Consider the following 18,237-nt stretch of genomic DNA (forward strand, 5'->3'; position numbering starts at 1 on the left):
CCCGTCTCTACTAAAAATACAAAAAAAAACTAGCCGGGCGAGGTGGCAGGCGCCTGTAGTCCCAGCTACTCCGGTGGCTGAGGCAGGAGAATGGTGTAAACCCGAGAGGTGGAGCTTGCAGTGAGCTAAGATCCGGCCACTGCACTCCAGCCTGGGCAACAGAGCAAGACTCAGTCTCAAAAAAAAAAAAAAAAAAAAGAGAGGCCCAGTCCCTTGACCAAGGTCACAAAGCAACAGAGCCACCATCAGGACAGAGGGTACCTTCACCTTCACTCCTCCCAGAGGTGCTCAGCCTCCACCACAGGGCTGGGCTGCTACATACCATTCATTCTCCCTCCTCCTTGCTGAGTCAATGCTGCCCTCCCCACCCAAGACCTAAAAGGTCAGGAAGGTAGGGTGGGGCAAGGGAGGAAGTCGAAGTTGGGGGAAAAAGGAGGCGGAAGCTCTACCATGGGGGTGTGGTGTGGTGGAGGGTTGTGGTGGTGGAGGGGGGCCCACCCAGAGCAGAGGCCTGCTCCTGGGCTCCCTCTGGTGGGCAAGGGGCAGAGCAGAAGCCAGGGAGGAGACAGTAGGGCTGAGTCAACACATCTTTATTAAACACCTGCAGTTACTGGGAGGAGGCCATGATGCTGGACACACCTGTAGGGAAGGAGAGACCAGTGTGAAGGTGAGAAGGGCAGGAGACAAATCTCCAGCCACCTGCTACAGCACCCACAATTCTTTAGGGGGAGATCACAAACTCCTTCCAGGCCCCGGTTACCATCACAAAAGCAGCTTCGTGCAGTATTTTAAAAACATGGACTCTGCAGCAAGGAGGGCTAGGTTCGAATCCCTGCTCTGCCAATTAACAGCTGGGTCACTTGGACAAGTTACTGAACATCTCTGAGCATCACCTTCCTATCTTTAAGAAGCAGCTACCCTATAGGATTGTAGGACCAAACGAGGTGCTGAGAACAAAGTGCCAAGGAAGAGTTGTTTGTAATTACCTACATGATAATAATATTTACTATGTACTATCTGCAGGATACTCAAGTTTTTTTTTTTGAGACGGTCTCATTCTGTTGCCCAGGGTGCAGTGCGGTGGAGCGATCTTGGCTCACTGCAACCTCCACCTTCCGGGTTCAAGCGATTCTCCTGCCTCAGTCTCCCAAGTATTTTGAACCTATCCTGTTGGACCCAGGACACAGAGCAATGGAGCCAGGACTGAGACAGAGGGAATCCTCCCGTCTACTCCCCCGGCAGGGCTGGGCTCCTACGTCCCTAAGATTCACACCTTCCTCCTCCTCTTCCTTGTTGACTCAGCACTGCCCTCTCCACCCGTGACCTAAAAGGTCAGGAAGGTGGGGTGGGGTGACAGAAGCCAAAGGGGAGAAAAAAGGAGGCCCCTTCCTCACTACAGAATCTTTTGCTGGAGTTCTCACCGAGAACCCTGACACAGCAGTCACGTGGCATTTAGAGGTGAGATACCATGGGCCGCAAGTGCACAGATGGCTGCCTGCTCAATGCTGTTCCCCAGTTAAGTACAAAATTAGCTGGTTTGTGTTAAGAAGCCATGTTGTACCAAACACATCTTTAAAACACCTGACTCACACTCAAGAGGGTGGGGGAGACCTGGGATGAAGGGAGCAGCCCGCCCGTGCCCTTCTCCCTGGCTCCAGGATACCTGCTCGGTGCCCCGATGAGCGGCAGTTGGGGTAGCCACTGCATTCTTTTTAGTTGAGCAAGCAGTTGAGCCTCTGCTAGTTACATGTGTGTAGACGATGGTCATAATGAATATTTAACGAACGGTGTGACTGGTTCTTTGCTAAGTGTTATACAAGCATTCACACTTATGATTCCATGAGGTAGGTATACTATTTATGTAATTTAGCAACTGAGGACCAAACAATGTAAATGTAAGGACCTACACAGTGTTTATCATAGCTACTGTTGCAGTCATCCCCATTTTTTTTTTTTTTTTTTGAGATGGAGTCTTGCTTTGTCACCCAGGCTAGAGTGCATTGGCCGGATCTCGGCTCACTGCAAGCTCCACCTCCCGGGTTTACGCCATTCTCCCGTCTCAGCCTCCTGAGTAGTTGGGACTACAGGCGCCCGCCACCTTGCCCGGCTAGTTTTTTTGTATTTTTTTAGTAGAGACGAGGTTTCACCGTGTTAGCCAGGATGGTCTCGATCTCCTGACCTCGTGATCCACCCGTCTCAGCCTCCCAAAGTGCTGGGATTACAGGCTTGAGCCACCGCGCCCGGCCGTCCCCATTTCTTAGATGAGAAAACTGAGGCACAGAGATGTGAAATCACCCAAAGTAGAGAATCAAGAGTCCTACTGTTCACCGGACTCCAAGTCTGCACATGAGGCCTGGGTACCCCAAGGATAAAAGAGGGCCAACCAGACCGGCCTCAGGGACGAGTAAGGGTGCAGAGACTCCCTGTGAGGCCCCGCTGGGCCCCAGGAAGTCTTGCTGAGTGCTATGGGGCAGGACACAGGGCCTAGAAGTTCCAGGGAAGATCACCCAGCTCCCCCCTATTGCTCCCTGGGCAGGAGCCCCGAGACACAAGGTGAATGGAATCTGGCAGGTGCAGACTTCCCAGCCCAGAACATGCGCAGATGTACCCAGGTCCTCTGGGCCCCTGCCTCGGCCTCCCTTGAGAGGCACCCCCTTAGCCCCAAGGCCCGAGGCCATGGGCCATCACTCACTGTCAAAGTCAATCTTCTCCACAATGTTTTTGGGTTTAATGCTCTCTTCTTGGCTACAGATGAAGATCTGCCCCGACTCGTCAGCACTCCAGCCGTATTTGCTCATCCACACCTTTAGCTGGCTGTCTGCAGGTGACAGGGGCAGTGAGAGGCTTCGGTCACCCTGATCCCACAGTTCCAGGGGACTGGGAGGCAACAGAGTCATGGCTCAGGAAGCCAGGGCAGCCCCCCTTGCCCACTGGCATCTCCTGGACAGCAGCAGCTGGCCTGGTCTCCTTGCTGCTGCCCATGCCCTTCCACAGGTCATTCTCTGAACGGCCGCCAGAGGGAGCCTTTGAGCTCTCTCAGCCTCACATGGGGCTTCTGCCTTAATTTCTTTTATTTTCTATTCCTTCTCTTTTCTCTCCCTGGGCAAATCTTGGTTCCTAACAAGAGCAGCGTATTTATCTACCTTTTCCCACAACCTATATGAAATGGTTGCAAAATTATGACATGACCATTACTACAAACTATATATATATATATATATATTTTTTTGAGATGGAGTTTCTCTCTTATTGCCCAGGTTGGAGGGCAATGGCCTCCAATTAGCTGGGTGAGTGATCTCGACTCACTGCAACCTCCGCCTCCTGGGTCCAAGCAGTTCTCCTGCCTCAGCCTCCCGAGTAGCTAGGATTACAGGTATGCGCCACCACACCTGGCTAATTTTGTATTTTTAGTAGAGACAGGGTTTCTCCATGTTGGTCAGGCTGGTCTTGAACTCCCGACCTCAGGTGATCTGCCCACCTCAGCCTCCCAAAATGCTGTGATTACAGGTGTGAGCCACCACGCCCAGCCACAATACACTTTTTTTGCCCTCAGAAAATATGGCCAGGGCCGGGTGCGGTGGCTCACACCAGTAATCCCAGCACTTTGGGAGGCTGAGGTGGGAGGATCACTTGAGCCCAGGAGTTTGAGATCAGCCTGGGCAACAAAGTAAGACTCCCATCTCTAAAAGGAGAAGGGGGAAAAAAAAAAAACTGCCTGTAAGAATGTATGGCCAGAACAGTGTTCAGTTACCTGAAATAATTTTCTGTGCGACTATTATCATTTTGATACAGGTTCATATAATTCTCTTTATATTCAATTCTAAGGCATGGTCAAATCCTTTAATTTCCTTTCACTGTTAAATACGTAAAACATCTACCTGATATAAAGCACCTGGTACAATGCATGACATAAAATGTCCAATAAAAGTTAGCTTCCACCTGGCCAGGCGTGGTGGCTCACGCCTGTAATCCCAGCACTTTGGGAGGCCAAGGTGGGCAGATCACTTGAGTTCATGAGTTCAAGACCAGCCTGGCCAACATGGTGAAACTCCGTCTCTGCTTAAAAAAAAAAAAAAAAAAAAAATTAGCTGGGCGAGGTGGCGGGCGCCTGTAGTCCCAGCTATTTGGAAGGCTGAGGCAGGAGAATTGTTTGAAACTGGGAGGAGGAGGTTGCAGTGAGCCGAGATCATGCCACTGCACTCCAGCCTGGGTGACAGAGCCAGACTCCATTTAAAAAAAAAAAAAAAAAAGTTAGCTTTCACTTGGCTGGATACAGTGGCTCACGTCTGTAATCCCAGCACTTTGGCAGGCCAAAGTGGGTGGATCACTTGAGGTCAGGAGTTCAAGACCAGCCTGGCCAACATGGTGAAACTCCATCTATACTAAAAGTGCCCAGACTGGAGTGCAGTGGTATGATCTTGGCTCACTGCAACCTCTGCTCCCGGGTTCAAGCGATTCTCCTGCCTCAGCCTCCTGAAGAGCTGGGATTACAGGCACATGCCAATACACCCAACTAATTTTTGTATTTTTAGTAGAGACGGGGTTTTACCATGTCGGCCAGGCTGGTCTTGATCTCCTGACCTCACGTGATCTACCTGCCTCACTGGCGTAAGCCACGCACGTGGCCTTTCTTAATTTCTTTTCTTTTTTTCTTTTTTTTTTAGACGGAGTTTCAGTCTTATCAACCAGGCTGGAGTACAATAGTGCGATCTCAGCTCACTGCAACCTCTGCCTCCTGGGTTGAAGCGATTCAACCCTGCCTCAGCCTCCCAAGTAGCTGGTATTACAGGTGCATGCCACCACACCCAGCAAATTTTTGTATTTTTAGTAGAGAGGGGGTTTTACTATGTTGGGCAGGCTGGTCTCGAACTCCTGACCACAGATGATCCACCCACCTCAGCCTCCCAAAGTGCTGGATTACAGGCGTGAGCCATTGCACCTGGCCTTCCTTAGTTTTTTGACTTCCTTTTCTACGTTTCTTTTCGCAAAAGTAAGCAAATATGTTATTTTTCCTTTTTTTTGTTTTTGGAGGGATCTTCAAAAAATATCCATCTGATCAGAGCCTTCCCCTGCTCAGAGCCCTCCGGTGGCTCCTTCTCACTCAGGGGAAAGGACAAGGTCCTCCTGAGGCCCCATATGACCTGGAGATGCCCCTCCAACTCCACCTCTCTACTCTCGCCCATGCTCACTCTGCTCTGGCCATATACACTCTGGCTACCCCGCCCATGAATGTTACAAGTCAGGGCCCTGCTCCACAATCCTCCTCTGCTCTACCTCAGGCCACGGGCCTCACTCCACGGAGGGAAGGGCTCAGATGCCACTGGTCTGTGAGCTGTCTTGCTTTCCTTCATGACGTGAATTGCCACTGGACACCTACACGTTGCCATGTGCTTTGCTGCCTCCATGAGAATGAATTGGAGCCATCCCACTTTGTTTACTGCTGCATGCCCAGTTTAGCACACTGCCTGATACACGGTAGGCACTCAATTAATGCAGAAGAAATGAGCAAATGGCATAGGATCTCCCTCAAGGTAGGGACTGTCTTATACCAGGTTCTTACTTCCTCCCTGGGTTGGGCCTTCCATGCTGACCTGATGAGACCTGCACAGGCCTGTTGGAGGAGCTGACTGAGGTCCACTGCCCTGGCCACCCCCAACCTCCCAGATGTGCACCAGGACCCAGAAGGCATTACCTGACAGGTCCCCGAGCATCTCGGCCAGCAGCCAGCGGTCGATGTGCTGGTACGTGATACCCACAACATGGCAGATAACTGTGGAGGTCAGAGACAAAACTGGTGAGGAGCTGTTCCCCGGGACCTGGCTGCCACTCCCTACCCCTTCCCCTTGGGGAGCCCAGCCTCAGAGAGGGACTTACACTTTCGGACAGAGTCTTCAAAGCCAGTTATACCTTCCAAGAGGTCCATGTTTTCATCCAGGGCTTGCTGTGATGGGAATTGATGTTCACAATGTTTATTCTTTTAAATTATTTGCCTTTATTTTTATTTATTTATAGGGTTGGGGTCTCACTACGTTGCCCATGCTGGTCTTGAATTTCTGGGCTCAAGGTGATCTTCCTGCCTCAGCCTCCCAAAGTGCTGGGATTTTGTTGCTGCAGCTGTTATAGAGACGAGGTCTCACTATATTGCCCAGGCTGATCTCAAACTCCTGGGCTCAAGTGATCTGCCCACGTTGGTCTCCCAAAGCGTTGGGATTACAGGCGTGAGCCACCACTCCCAGCCTACACTGGTAATCTTATGTATCAACAATGTTCATATCAGTAATTTTAACAAGAATACTACCAGGCCATGTGTGGTGGCTCACGCCTATAATCCCAGCACTCTGGGAAGCTGAGGTGGGTGGATCACTTGAGGTCAGGAGTTCAAGAAGAGCCTGGCCAACATGGTAAAACCCCGTCTCTACTAAAAATATAGAAATTAGCCAGATGCAGTGGCTTATGCCTGTAATCCCAGCACTTTGGGAGGCTGAGGCGGGCGGATCACCTGAGGTCAGGAGTTTGAGACCAGCCTGACCAACATGGAGAAACCCTGACTGTACTAAAATTACAAAATTAGCAGGGCATGGTGGCACATTCCTGTAATCCCAACTACTCGGGAGGCTGAAGCAGGAGAATCTGCTTGAACCCAGGAGGTGGAGGTTGTGGTGAGCTGAGATCACACCACTACATTCCAGCCTGGGCAACAGAGGGAGACTCCCTCTCAAAAACAAACAAACAAACAAACAAACAAACAAATAAACAAAAAAACAGAAATTAGGCTGGGCGCGGTGGCTCACACTTGTAATCACAGCACTTTGGGAGGCTGAGATAGGCCATCATGAGGTCAGGAGATTGAGACCATTCCAGCTAACATGGTGAAACCCCGTCTCTACTAAAAATACAAAAAATCAGCCAGGTGTGGTGGTACGTGCCTGCAGGCCCAGCTACTCGGGAGGCTGAGGCAGGAGAATCACTTAACAGGCAGAGGTTGCAGTGAGCTGAGACTGTGCCACTGAACTCCAGCCTGGGCGACAGAGCGAGACTCCGTCTAAAAAAAACAATATATATATATATATATATATAAATAAGCCAGGTGTAGGGTGGGCGCCTATAATCTGTAATCCCAGCCACTGGGGAGGATGAGACAGGAGAATCACTTGAACCTGGGAGGTGGAGGTTGCAGTGAACCAAGATCATATCACTGCACTCTAGCCTGGGCAACACAGCCATACTCCATCTCAGGAAAAAAAAAAAAAAAATAGCAGCTACCATTTGAGCACTGATCCCACATGCTAGCCAGTCATCTGAGTGCAGCCCTGTGATGTAAGTTACATCCATTTTAGAGATGAGGAGACCAGGGCAGCTAAGTGATTTACCCAAAATCCTGGAGGTGAGGCTTGAACCTGGTAGGCAGAAACCAGAGCCCTGAGAAAGGTGACAGACACATATTGGCTAAGTGTATGCAGCCACCTCCCCTTGCTTCTGTCCCACTCAGAGAAAAGGCCAATTTTCCCACCATAGCCCATGAGGCCACACAGAATCTGCCTGTCACCTCTGTGCCCTCACCTCTGCCCACTCGCTCCTCACTCACCCTGCTCCAGCCACAGGGGCTTCCCTGATGCTCCCCAAACCCACCAGGCACCTGCCCACCTCAGGGCCTGTGTGTGGAATTCTCCTCCTCCATGGCTACCACCCTCACCTCCTTCAGGTTTCTGCTCAAAGTTCAGCTCTGTGGCACAGGTTCCCTCCAACAGAAGGGAGGCAATCCCCCACATGGATGCCAGGAAGGTGCAGCCAGTGAGGTGGGGAGAAATCCAGATTTGTGGCCGGGTGTGATGGCTCAACCTATAATCCCAGCACTTTGGGAGGCTGAGGCAGGAGGATCACTTGAGGCCAGAAGTTCAAGACAGCCTGGTCAACATGGCGAAACCCTACTTCTACTACAAATACAAAAATTAGCCAGGCGTGGTGGCGCGGGCCTATAGTCCCAGCCACTCAGGAGGCTGAAGTGGGAGGATCACTTGATCACTGGAGCCTGGAGGTCGAAGCTGCAGTGAGCTGTGTTTACATCACTGCACCGCGGCCTGGGTGACAGAGTGAGACCGTGTCTCAAAAAACAAAACAAAACAAACAAAAAAAACCTGTCTGTTACATGGAATAGGTCTAAGATCTCCAACACATCTCATTTGCTAGTTTGCTAGTGGGAACAATCGTTTGTAGAACTAGTAAACTCTATTATTTTAAGCATTTGATCATTTTCTTTGTGGCATTAACTGAAGCTAATCAGTAATTTCTTACTTGAATAAAAAATAAAATGTTTAAGAATTAAAAAAAAAAGGCCAGCCGCGGTGGCTCAAGCCTGTAATCCCAGCACTTTGGGAGGCCGAGGCGGGCGAATCACAAGGTCAGGAGATCAAGACCATCCTGGCTAACACGGTGAAACCCCGTCTCTACTAAAAAATACAAAAATATAGCCGGGCGAGGTGACGGGCGCCTGTAGTCCCAGCTACTCGGGAGGCTGAGGCAGGAGAATGGCGTAAACCCGGGAGGCGGAGCTTGCAGCAAGCTGAGATCCGGCCTGGGCGACAAAGCGAGACTCCGTCTCAAAAAAAAAAAAAAAGAATTAAAAAAAAAAAAGTATGCAGTCAGCTGCACATAAAATGTCAGGGTCTGGGATAAGAACAGGTACAATTTCTGCAGTGGCTGCTTCTATTTTCTCCCGAGACAAGAAGCCAGATCGTAAGTTGAGGTGAGAAGAAAGGGAGACAGATAAAGCATGAGCAAACGTCCAGGAGCTGGGGAAGGAAGCAAGACCACCGCTGCAGCTGGGGACAGGGGAGGCACATGCGTTTTTGTTTTTTTTGAGATGGAGTTTCGCTCTTGTTGCTCAGACTGGAGGACAATGGCATGATCTCGGTTCACCACAACCTCCGCCTCCCGAGTTCAAGCAATTCTCCTGCCTCAGCCTTCCGAGTAGCTGGGATTACAGGTATGCGCCACCACACCCGGCCAACTTTGTATTCTTAGTAGAGATGGGGTTTCTTCATGTTGGTCAGGCTGGTCTCGAGCTCCTGACCTCAGGCAATCCATCCACCCCGGCCTCCCAAAGTGCTGGGATTACAGGCGTGAGCCACCACGCCCGGCCAGCACATGCAATTTAAGAGAAGGAAGCGAAACAGAGAAGAATGCAAAGAGAGGGTTGGAGCTAATGGTCAGGCCCAAGAATGTGGGGATGGAGACCCTGTGGGGGTGAGCTGAGAAGCTGGGAGGAAGTGGCGAGAACGGAGATGCTGGAAACTCACAGGGGGAGGAGGGGAGCCACTACTGGTGAGGGCAGTGGCTCCCAACATTGGCCAGATGCTCAAATCACCCAGGGTAACTTTTTAAAATCCCAAGGCCTGGGCTACACTGAACCAATTACATCAGACTCTGTGAGGGCAGGACCCATGTATCAGTATCAATTTTTAAAAATGCCTCAGAGGGCCGGGCGCGGTGGCTCACACCTGTAGTCCAGCACTTTGGGAGGCCGAGGCAGGCAGATCACTTCAGGTCAGGAGTTTGAGACCAGCCTGGCTAACATGGTGAAACCCCATCTCTACTAAAAATACAAAAATTAGCCAGGCGTGGTGGCACATGCCAGTAGTCCCAGCTACCTGGGAGGCTGAGACAGGAAAATCGCTTGAACCCAGGAGGCGGAGGTTGCGGTGAGTTGAGATTGCGCCACTGCATTCCAGCCTGCTCACACAGCGAGACGCTGTCTCAAAACAAAACAAAACAAAACAAAAGAAAATAATTGCCTCAGAGGTCCAATGTGCAGAGAACTGGCCCAGGGTATGACTGGAAGAGAAGGACTGAGGTCAAATGCAGTACAAGATAGCTGGCCAAGACAGCAAGGGACCCAGAGGTCTGGGTGGTCAAAGGATCCTCTGTGTTACTTTCTAAGCATCTAAGAATTAGGACAAGAGTGGTAGAGAACGCCAGTGAGAAGGAGCTGAATTGTTTTTTTTTTTTTTTTGAGATGGAGTCTTGCCCAGGCTGGAGTGCAATGGCATGATCTCAGCTCACCGCAACCTCTGCCTCCTGGGTTCAAGTGATTATCTTGCCTCAGCCTCCCGAGGAGCTAGGATTACAGGCATGCGCCACCTCACCAGGCTAATTTTGTATTTTTAGTTGAGACAGTGTTTCTCCATGTTGGTTAGGCTGGTCTCGAACTCCCAACCTCAAGGGATCCACCTTCCTCAGCTTCTCAAAGTGCTGGGATTACAGGCATGAGCCACCGCGCCCGGCCAGGAGCCGAATTCTTCAAGAAACAAAGAGCAGTCACCAGAGGGACTGATACCGGGCAGGAAGGGATGACACATGCACTTCAAGACTGGGGGTTTCTGGCCTGGCGCGGTGGTTCACGCCTGTAATCTCAGCACTTTGGGAGGCTGAGGCAGGCAGATCACCTGAGGCCGGGAGTTCAAGACCAGCCTGGACAACATGGCAAAACCCTGTCTCTACTAAAAATACAAAAATTAGCCAGTGTGATGGTGTGCGCCTGTAACCGCAGCCACTTGGGAGGCTGAGGCAAAAGAATCGGTTGAACTTGGGGTGGGGGCGGCGGTTGCAGTGAGCCGAGATTGCTGCACTGCACTCCAGCCTGGGCAACAGAGTGAGACTCTGTCTCAAAAAAAATAAAATAAAATAAAAAATACATATAAAAATTAGTGGGGTGTGATGGCGCGTGCCTGTAGTGCCAGCTACTCGGGAGGCAGGAGAATCACTTGAACCCGGGAGGCAGAGGTTGCAGTGAGCCAAGATCGTGCCACTGTACTCCAGCCTATGCAACAGCATGAGACTCCATCTCAAAAAAACCAACCAACCAACCAAACAAACAAAAAAACAACAAAAAAGACTGAGGGTATCAAAAGAGATAGGAGCCAGGAGGTGAACTAGCCTCCCACTCAGGAGGCTGCAGAAGTGGGGGGCCAGGTTCCAGTTAGAGCAAGAAAGGCAGAGTGTGTCAGACAGGCAGAAGAAACAGAGAATTTCTCTTTCTTGAGACACAGTCTTGCTCTGTTGCCCAGGCTGGAGTACAGTGGTATGATCACAGCTCACTCGCAGGCTCAAGCGATCCTCCCACCTTAGCCTCCTGGGTAGCTGGGAGTACAAGTACGTGCCACCACACCCAATTACTTTTCAATTTTGTAAAGATGAGGTCTCACTATGTTGCTCAGGTTGGTCTGGAACTCCTAGCCTCAAGCAATCCTCCTACCTCGGCCTCCACAAAATACTGGAATCACAGGGGTGAGTCACTACACCCAGCCATTGGAGGACTTCTTCTGATTAACGGTATGTAGTAGAGGGCCCAGTGGAAAGACGGGAGAGAGGGGAAAGGGTCGGCCTCAGCCTGTGGACACAGGGAGGACCTGTGAGTACCTGCCCCACGAGAGGATGATGATTCCTCAAAAACACACATGCGGAGCACTGGGCCCACCGCCAAAGCAGGAAGCCAGGCTCTGTGCACTATTGTTACTTTTAGCATTCAGCTACACATGGCGCTGCCATCTCCCCTGTCCCTGGACCCCAGGGAAGTTACCCAGAAGGCCTGGAAGTGGCAGGTCTCCAGCAGGTCCCCAAGGTACAAAATCTGTCGGATTGGCCTTTCTTCTTGCTGGTAGGAGGAAGCGTTAAGGAAAACTGGCTTTGGAGCTAGGTTGGGCCACAGGTCACCCATCCCCACCTACCTTCTTCTGGCTGCTTTCTTCCAAAGGTTCAGCTCAGAAAAAGAGCTGGAAAAGGAAGCCAGCTTATTTCTCCCGCAGGTGTATGCAGGAGAAAGGATGTTGGCTGCAGGAATGTTTATAATGGCAAAAGAAAAGAAATGACGTGCCAGTCCTGGTGGCTCACACCTGTAATCCTGGCACTTTGGGAGGCCAAGGCAGGTGGATCACCTGAGGTCAGGAGTTCGAGACCAGCCTGGCCAACATGGTGAAACCCCATCTCTACTAAACATACAAAAAACCAGCCGGGTGTGGTGGCACGTGCCTGTAGTCCCAGCTACTCGGGGGCTGAGGCAGGAGAATCACTTGAACCTGGGAGGAAGAGGCTGCAGTGAGCCGAGATCACGACATTGTACTCCAGCCTGGGTGACAGAGCGGGACTCTGTCTCAAAAAAAAAAAAAAAAAAAAAAAAAAAGAAAGAAAGAAAATATTAACAACAAAAAAATCTACTATTACTACTAATAAAATAAAACCTATAGGCTGGGCATGGTGGCTTACACCTGTAATCCCAGCACTTTGGGAGGCTGAGGCGGGCAGATCACCTGAGGTCAGGAGTTCGAGAGCAGCCTGGCCAACATAGCAAAACTTGTCTCTACTAAAAATACAAAAGTTATCCGGGCATGGTGGCATGCACCTGTTGTCCCAGCTGCTCAGGAGGCTGAGGCAGGAGAATAGCTTGAACCTGGGAGGTGGAGGTTGCAGTAAGCCGAGATCATGCCACTGCCCTCCAGCCTGGGTGACAGAGCAAGGTTCCGTCTCAAAAACAAACAAACAAACAAACAAACCAAAAAAACCACCTAAAATCATTCCTATGTCAAGCTTCCTCTACTATTTCTGAAAGATAGCACCGAGCTTTGCTTGCTTCAGCCCATGAGTGTCCTCTCTGCCTGGATCACCTTTGCCTACCCCTTCACCTACCTCCTTATGTTTTAGATGTTCCCTCCTCCAGGAGGCCCTGGTTTAAACATTTTGTAGTTAAAAATACAGAAGAGTGAACAGTGGCAAAATAGGTCTTCCTTCCCTTGTCTCACAGCCATCCTTCCTAGGAGGTTAATTTGCAATTCTTGGCTACTTTTCCACCTCTCCAGACATTGTTCTATAGAAATGTAAATACAGATGGCTGTGTTTATGTCCACATATTCCCCCACCCAAATCGTCAGGTACCAGCTCTAGCTTTTCTTTTCTTTTCTTTTTTTTTTTTTTTGAGACAGAATCTCGCTGTCACCCAGGGTGGAGTGCAGCAGCACGATCTTGGCTCACTGCAACCTCCACCTCCCGGGTTCAAGTGATCCTCCTGCCTCAGTCTCCCAAGTAGCTGGGACTATAGGTGTGTGCCACCGTGCCCGGCTAATTTTTTGTATTTTTAGTAGAAATGGGGTTTCGCCATGTTGGCCAGGCTGGTCTCGAACTCCTGACCTCAGGTGATCCACCCACCATAACCTCTCAAAGTGCTGGGATTAGAGGTGTGAGTCACTGTGTCCGGCTGCTGTGGCTCTTCTAACCCAACCCGGACCACTCCAGTCTATCACTGTCTGCCTCCTCACTGGACTGTGACAACTTCGTGAAGACAGGGCCCAGGCCTGTCTCAGTCACACAGTGTCCCAGCACGGTCCAGCACCCTGCCATGCTGGGCCACAGCAGGCACCTGGTGTTTGTGGATGCACCCACAGACCATCTCCCCGGAAATTCATGCACCTTGACTCTGGCCCCTTCCCACACAGGCCCTGGCCCCAGTGCTGGAAGGATACATGTGCCTGGTCGATCATGCACTTGCATAGGGTGAAGTCTGTGTGCGGCAAGTTGGTGAGGGCCTTCAGCAGGATCTGGGCGGTGACCGTGGTCTGAAAGAAGGCTGGGTTGAACTGGTACCTAAGAAAGAGAACAAGAGACGTGGCCACAGTGGCACCTCCAAGTCCCCAACCCTCTTCAGGTGCCAGGCAGGCTGTCCACTGCTTTATTCTAGAGTTTGGGAATTGGACATGCCTGGGTTCCAATCCCAATCCCAATGCTTCCCAGCTGTATAACCTTCACCTCCCTGAGCCTACTTTCCTCCTCTGTGAACAGAGACAGTTAATGCTCACAACCACCCAATGGGGCAGACACTGCTAAGTGATTCACAAACAAATGAGAACAGCAGCAGCGGTCTGGAGTAGTGGCTAAGGAACCAGAGCCAGACTGCCTTGGTTTAAACTTCCCGCTGAGTGACCTTGGACTGCTTATTTATGACTTGAGGAGCAGACAAGAGAGAGATTAAGAGGCATTGAAAGGCTGAAGAGCAGAGAAAGGAAACTGAGGGGCTGTCAGTTTCCTCCCTTGCAAAAGAGGACAACAGAAGGAGGGGGGGTGGGGGTGGGTGGGTGGCTCAAGCCTGTAATCCCAGCACTTTGGGAGGCCGAGATGAGCGGATCACCTGAGGTCAGGAGTTCAAGACTAGCCTGGCCAACATGGCAAAGCCCCATCTCTACTAAAAATACAAAAATTAGCTGGGCATGGTGGCGCATACCTCTAGTCACAGCTACTTAGGAGGCTGAGGCAGGAGGATTGCATGAACCTGGGAGACAAAGGATGCAGTGAGCTGAGATCATGAGATCACATCAAGGCACTCCAGCCTGGGCAACAAGGTGAGACTCTGTCTCAAAAAAAAAAAAAAAAAAAAAAAAAAAAAAAAAAAAGAAAAGAAAAAAGAAAAAAAGAAAGCAAGCAAGAAAGCACCCAAGTAAAATTAACTGGGCATGGTGGTGCCTGTAGTACCAGCTATTCAGGAGGCTAAGGCGGGAGGATTGCTTGAGTCCAGAAGGCTGAGGCTGCAGTGAGCCATGACTGTGCCACTATACTACAGCCTGGGCAACAGAAGATCCTGTCTCAAAAAAACAAAACAAAACAAAAAAAAAAAAAGTGCAGGTAAGAACCCACACGTCCATTAAGAGCCAGAAGAGATCGTTAGGACAGTCACACAAGTGACACACTGAAGAGGTATACATCCATGAAAACAAACTGGAGCCACATCAAACAAACAAACAAATACACAAAACTGGATGGATCTCACAAACCCAGTGTTGAGTAGCAGATGGCAGATGCAGAAGAGGTTGTGCTGTATCTACTCCATCTATATCAAGTTCAAAACAGGGAAACCTGAGCTGAGCTGATTCAGATGGATGCACGTATGGTAAACCATCACATAAAGCCAGGCCATGAGAGCATGGGGGAGCAGGGGAGTTGGCTGGCACAGAGCATAGGGGGCAAAGGGCCTGTGGCGCTAGCAACACTTTTGCAACATAAATGGCGATTATGTAGGCTTTCATTTATAATGATTTGTTAAACTACATGTTTGCTTAATGTATTTGCCTGTACATGTGTTCTGTAATTAATCTTTATTTTTGAGACAGGGTCTCACTCTGTTGCCCAGGCTGGAGTGCAGTGGCATGATCTTGGCTCATTGCAACCTCTGCCTCCCAGGTTCAAGCAATTCTCCTGCTTCAGCCTCCCAAGTAGCTGGGACTACAGCTGTGTGCCACTGTGCCTAGCTAATTTTTTGTAGAGACAGGGCTGTGCCATGTCACCCAGATTGATAATTCTTATTTATTTATTTATTTTGAGAAAACGAAGGGTCTCACTCTGTCCCCCAGGCTGGAGTGCAGTGGCACGATCATGGTTCACTGCACCCTCGATCCCCCAGGCTTAAGCAATCCTCCCACCGCAGCCTCTCAAGTAGCTGGAACTACAGCCACACACCACTATATTAACTAAAACAATGTTTTTTTTTGAGACGGAGTCTCACTGTGTAGCCCAGGCTGGAATGCAGGGGTGTGATCTAGGCTCACTGCAACCCTTCTGGGTTCATGCCATTCTCCTGCCTCAGCATCCCAAGTAGCTGGGACTACAGGCGCCCTGCCACCACGCGCCCAGCTAATCTTTTGTATTTTTTTTTTCGTAGAGATGGGGTTTTACCGTGTTAGCCAGGATGGTCTTGATCTCCTGGCCTCGTGATTCATCCACCTCGGCCTCCCAAAGTACAGGCGTGAGCCACCACGCCCGGCCAATTTTTAAAATTTTTTATAGAGTTGGGTCTTGCTATGTTGCCATGGCTGGTCTCGAACTCTTTGGTTCAAGTGAGTATCTCGCCTTAGCCTCCCAAAGTGCTGGGATTACTGGCATGAGCCCCTGCAGCCACCCTAATTGACTTTTTATTATTAATTTATTTTTGAGATGGAGTTTCGCTCTTGTTGCCCAGGCTGGAGTGCAATGGTGCGACCTTGGCTCACTGCAATCTCCGCCTCCCGGGTTCAAGCGATTCTCCTGCCTCAGCCTCCCGAGTAGCTGGGATTACAGGCATGTGCCACCATGGCTGGCTAATTTTGTATTTTTTAGCAGAGATGGGGTTTCTCTATGTTGGCCAGGTTGGTCTCAAACTCCCTACCTCAGGTGATCCACTCACCTCATCCTCCCAAAGTGCTGGGATTACAGGTGTGAGTCACTGCGCTCGGCAATTGATTTTTCAAAAACCATCCCTCCTCCTGTCCCAACTTCCTTGGCTTCCTAGTCTTGCACACCAAGAGATGTTGCATCATGCAGGATACCACCAGCCACCCCCTTGCCCTGTACTGGGAGTGGCACCCTGCTAGCTGCTGAAATGGGAGTGCAGACAGACAGCCAGACACTTACAGCTTCAGGACAGCCAGGTTGGCTTCCAGATCATAGGCATTTTCCTTGGCCTGCGTCTCCACATAGCGCTCCAGGGTGGCCAGGTTCTCAGGATTGTACCTAAAGGAGAATCAAGATAGGTGAGCAGACAGGAGACAGAAGCTGAGGCCAGTCACTTTACAGTCACAGGGGCAACTGTAACCTGCTCCTCCCACCCTTCCCCTCTAAATCTAGCACTGGCCACTTGCTCTTTCCAGGTAGTGAATTATGTCCAGTATAATCTCTAATAAAACTTATTCGTATCCCAGACCTCTCACCTAAGCTCTATACTTCATTGGAGCCCTGGGTCTTGCCTAGGATACCTCCCCAACTTCTGAGCCAGTCAGTCACTGCAGCTTGTGCATCTGGCCTCCTGAACATCTCTGCTACTCACCCCTTCCTCCCCGGCTCAGGCCTCCACCCTGATCCAGCCCCATCCTCTCCTGCCTACCTCGATGCCTACTTCCCCCATGTCCGTCTGAACACTCTAGCCTTTGCTTCCCCCACTTCGGTTCTAACCTCTCCCGGATATCACTGTCTGATGTCAGGTTTGTCTCCCTCATGGAATGGGAACTCAGACCGGGAAGGCATGATCTGCCGCTGTCTGATTCGCCTGTGGTTCCCAGCATTGCCTAGCACTGACAGTTTATTTCAGTAAACGTGTGAATGAATGACGTAAGGAGCAGAGAACGGAGAGATTAAGAGGCACTCAAAGGAGGCGGGCCAGAGAAGGAAACCTTAAGGCAATTCACGAAGAGACTGAGTGGTACCAAGATTCTTTCGCTTCTAGGCCTTTGCAGGGCTGTTTGTTTCTTTCTTTCTTTTAGAGAAGGGGTATGGATGTTGCTCAGGCTGGTCTCTTAACTCCTGGGCTCAGGCGACCCGCCTGCCTCGGCCTCCCAAAGTGCTGAGATCAGAGGCGTGAGTCACCGCCTCCAGCTCAGTGGCGTTTCTTTAAGCATCTCCTCCTCCAGGAGGATAGAGAAACCCCACTCCGCGGCAAGCCCAGTACCCTGACCACCCCTTGCTGCCTCCTGAAAACCTTCCCCTCCGCCCCGCATGGCCAGAGCGCTCCCTCCGACCGGGCTCAGACCTGTCGATACCCTTGAGCAACTTGCCCACGTTAGCTCTCATCTGTTCAAACATCGCCATGACTTCTGCCGCTTTCCACAACCAGGGCTGGAGACTAACACCGGCCCGGCACGGCGTCCGCGAGGACCGGAAAAGGAAGAGGTGGTGGAAACGGAAACGACGTCGTTGTTGTCGCTCCAGCTCCTTGGGGGCGGTGAAGGGAAAGGCTCTCGCAGCAGCCGCCACGCTTTCCGGCTGCCACGTGACTTCTTCCTCGCAGGGGCAATTAGCGCGTGCGCATTCGCTCCACTCAAGCTGGACGGACAGCGTGAGAAAAAGCTTACTGTATCCCAGTACGCAGGCGCCTCTCGTGGCGAGGGGCGGGGCTAAGCTTTTCCCGGGCCTCACAGACCCCGTTCCAGTGCCGGGGGCGCGGGACCGTGCGCGCGCGAACTCATCGGGAAGCAGCCGGAGCTCTGGCGGCGTGCGCGCGCGTTGTATTGCGCGCGGCCATAAGGCCCCGGAGCTCTGCGGGAATGCACGCAGCAGCCCTCCGTTTAGGCATTGGCCAAGTCCCGAGGGAGATGTTCTCTGAGGTCCCTCTCGCCTCAGGCCTGGGCGCATGGTGCAGGATCCTGAGCGCCCAGGATCCAGTTTCAAGTCTCGGCCCTTGGTCCCCAGCTCCAGGAGGAGGGTCCCACAAAGCTATTGTGCTCTGCCGGGCAG

At 51.1% G+C, this 18,237-nt stretch overlaps 1 protein-coding gene across 1 annotated transcript; it reads right to left on the minus strand.

Annotated features, from left to right (window-relative positions):
* Positions 1-573: 573 nt before the first annotated feature.
* On the minus strand, positions 574-17,783 carry EIF3K (eukaryotic translation initiation factor 3 subunit K). Its single transcript, XM_010385728.1, has 8 exons — positions 17,534-17,783; positions 16,423-16,521; positions 13,509-13,629; positions 11,576-11,650; positions 5,875-5,941; positions 5,693-5,770; positions 2,693-2,818; positions 574-639 (listed from the first exon to the last, which is right to left on the minus strand). Exons 1-8 carry the CDS (start codon positions 17,590-17,592, stop codon positions 608-610), a joined length of 657 nt encoding a protein of 218 aa, XP_010384030.1. The 5' UTR covers positions 17,593-17,783; the 3' UTR covers positions 574-607.
* Positions 17,784-18,237: the final 454 nt, after the last annotated feature.

Source organism: Rhinopithecus roxellana, chromosome 12 (assembly GCF_007565055.1).
Source record: "Rhinopithecus roxellana isolate Shanxi Qingling chromosome 12, ASM756505v1, whole genome shotgun sequence".
Classification (NCBI taxonomy): domain Eukaryota; kingdom Metazoa; phylum Chordata; class Mammalia; order Primates; family Cercopithecidae; genus Rhinopithecus; species Rhinopithecus roxellana.

Excerpts from the sequence above, each read along its gene's own strand:
- EIF3K (XM_010385728.1), bottom strand. The coding sequence starts at position 17,592 with ATGGCGATGTTTGAACAGATGAGAGCTAACGTGGGCAAGTTGCTCAAG. Across the intron at positions 5,942-11,575 it reads GCCACTTCCAGGCCTTCTGG|CAAGCCCTGGATGAAAACAT; the intron begins GTAACTTCCCTG and ends TTCCCATCACAG. Across the intron at positions 2,819-5,692 it reads GATGCTCGGGGACCTGTCAG|ACAGCCAGCTAAAGGTGTGG; the intron begins GTAATGCCTTCT and ends TGTCACCTGCAG.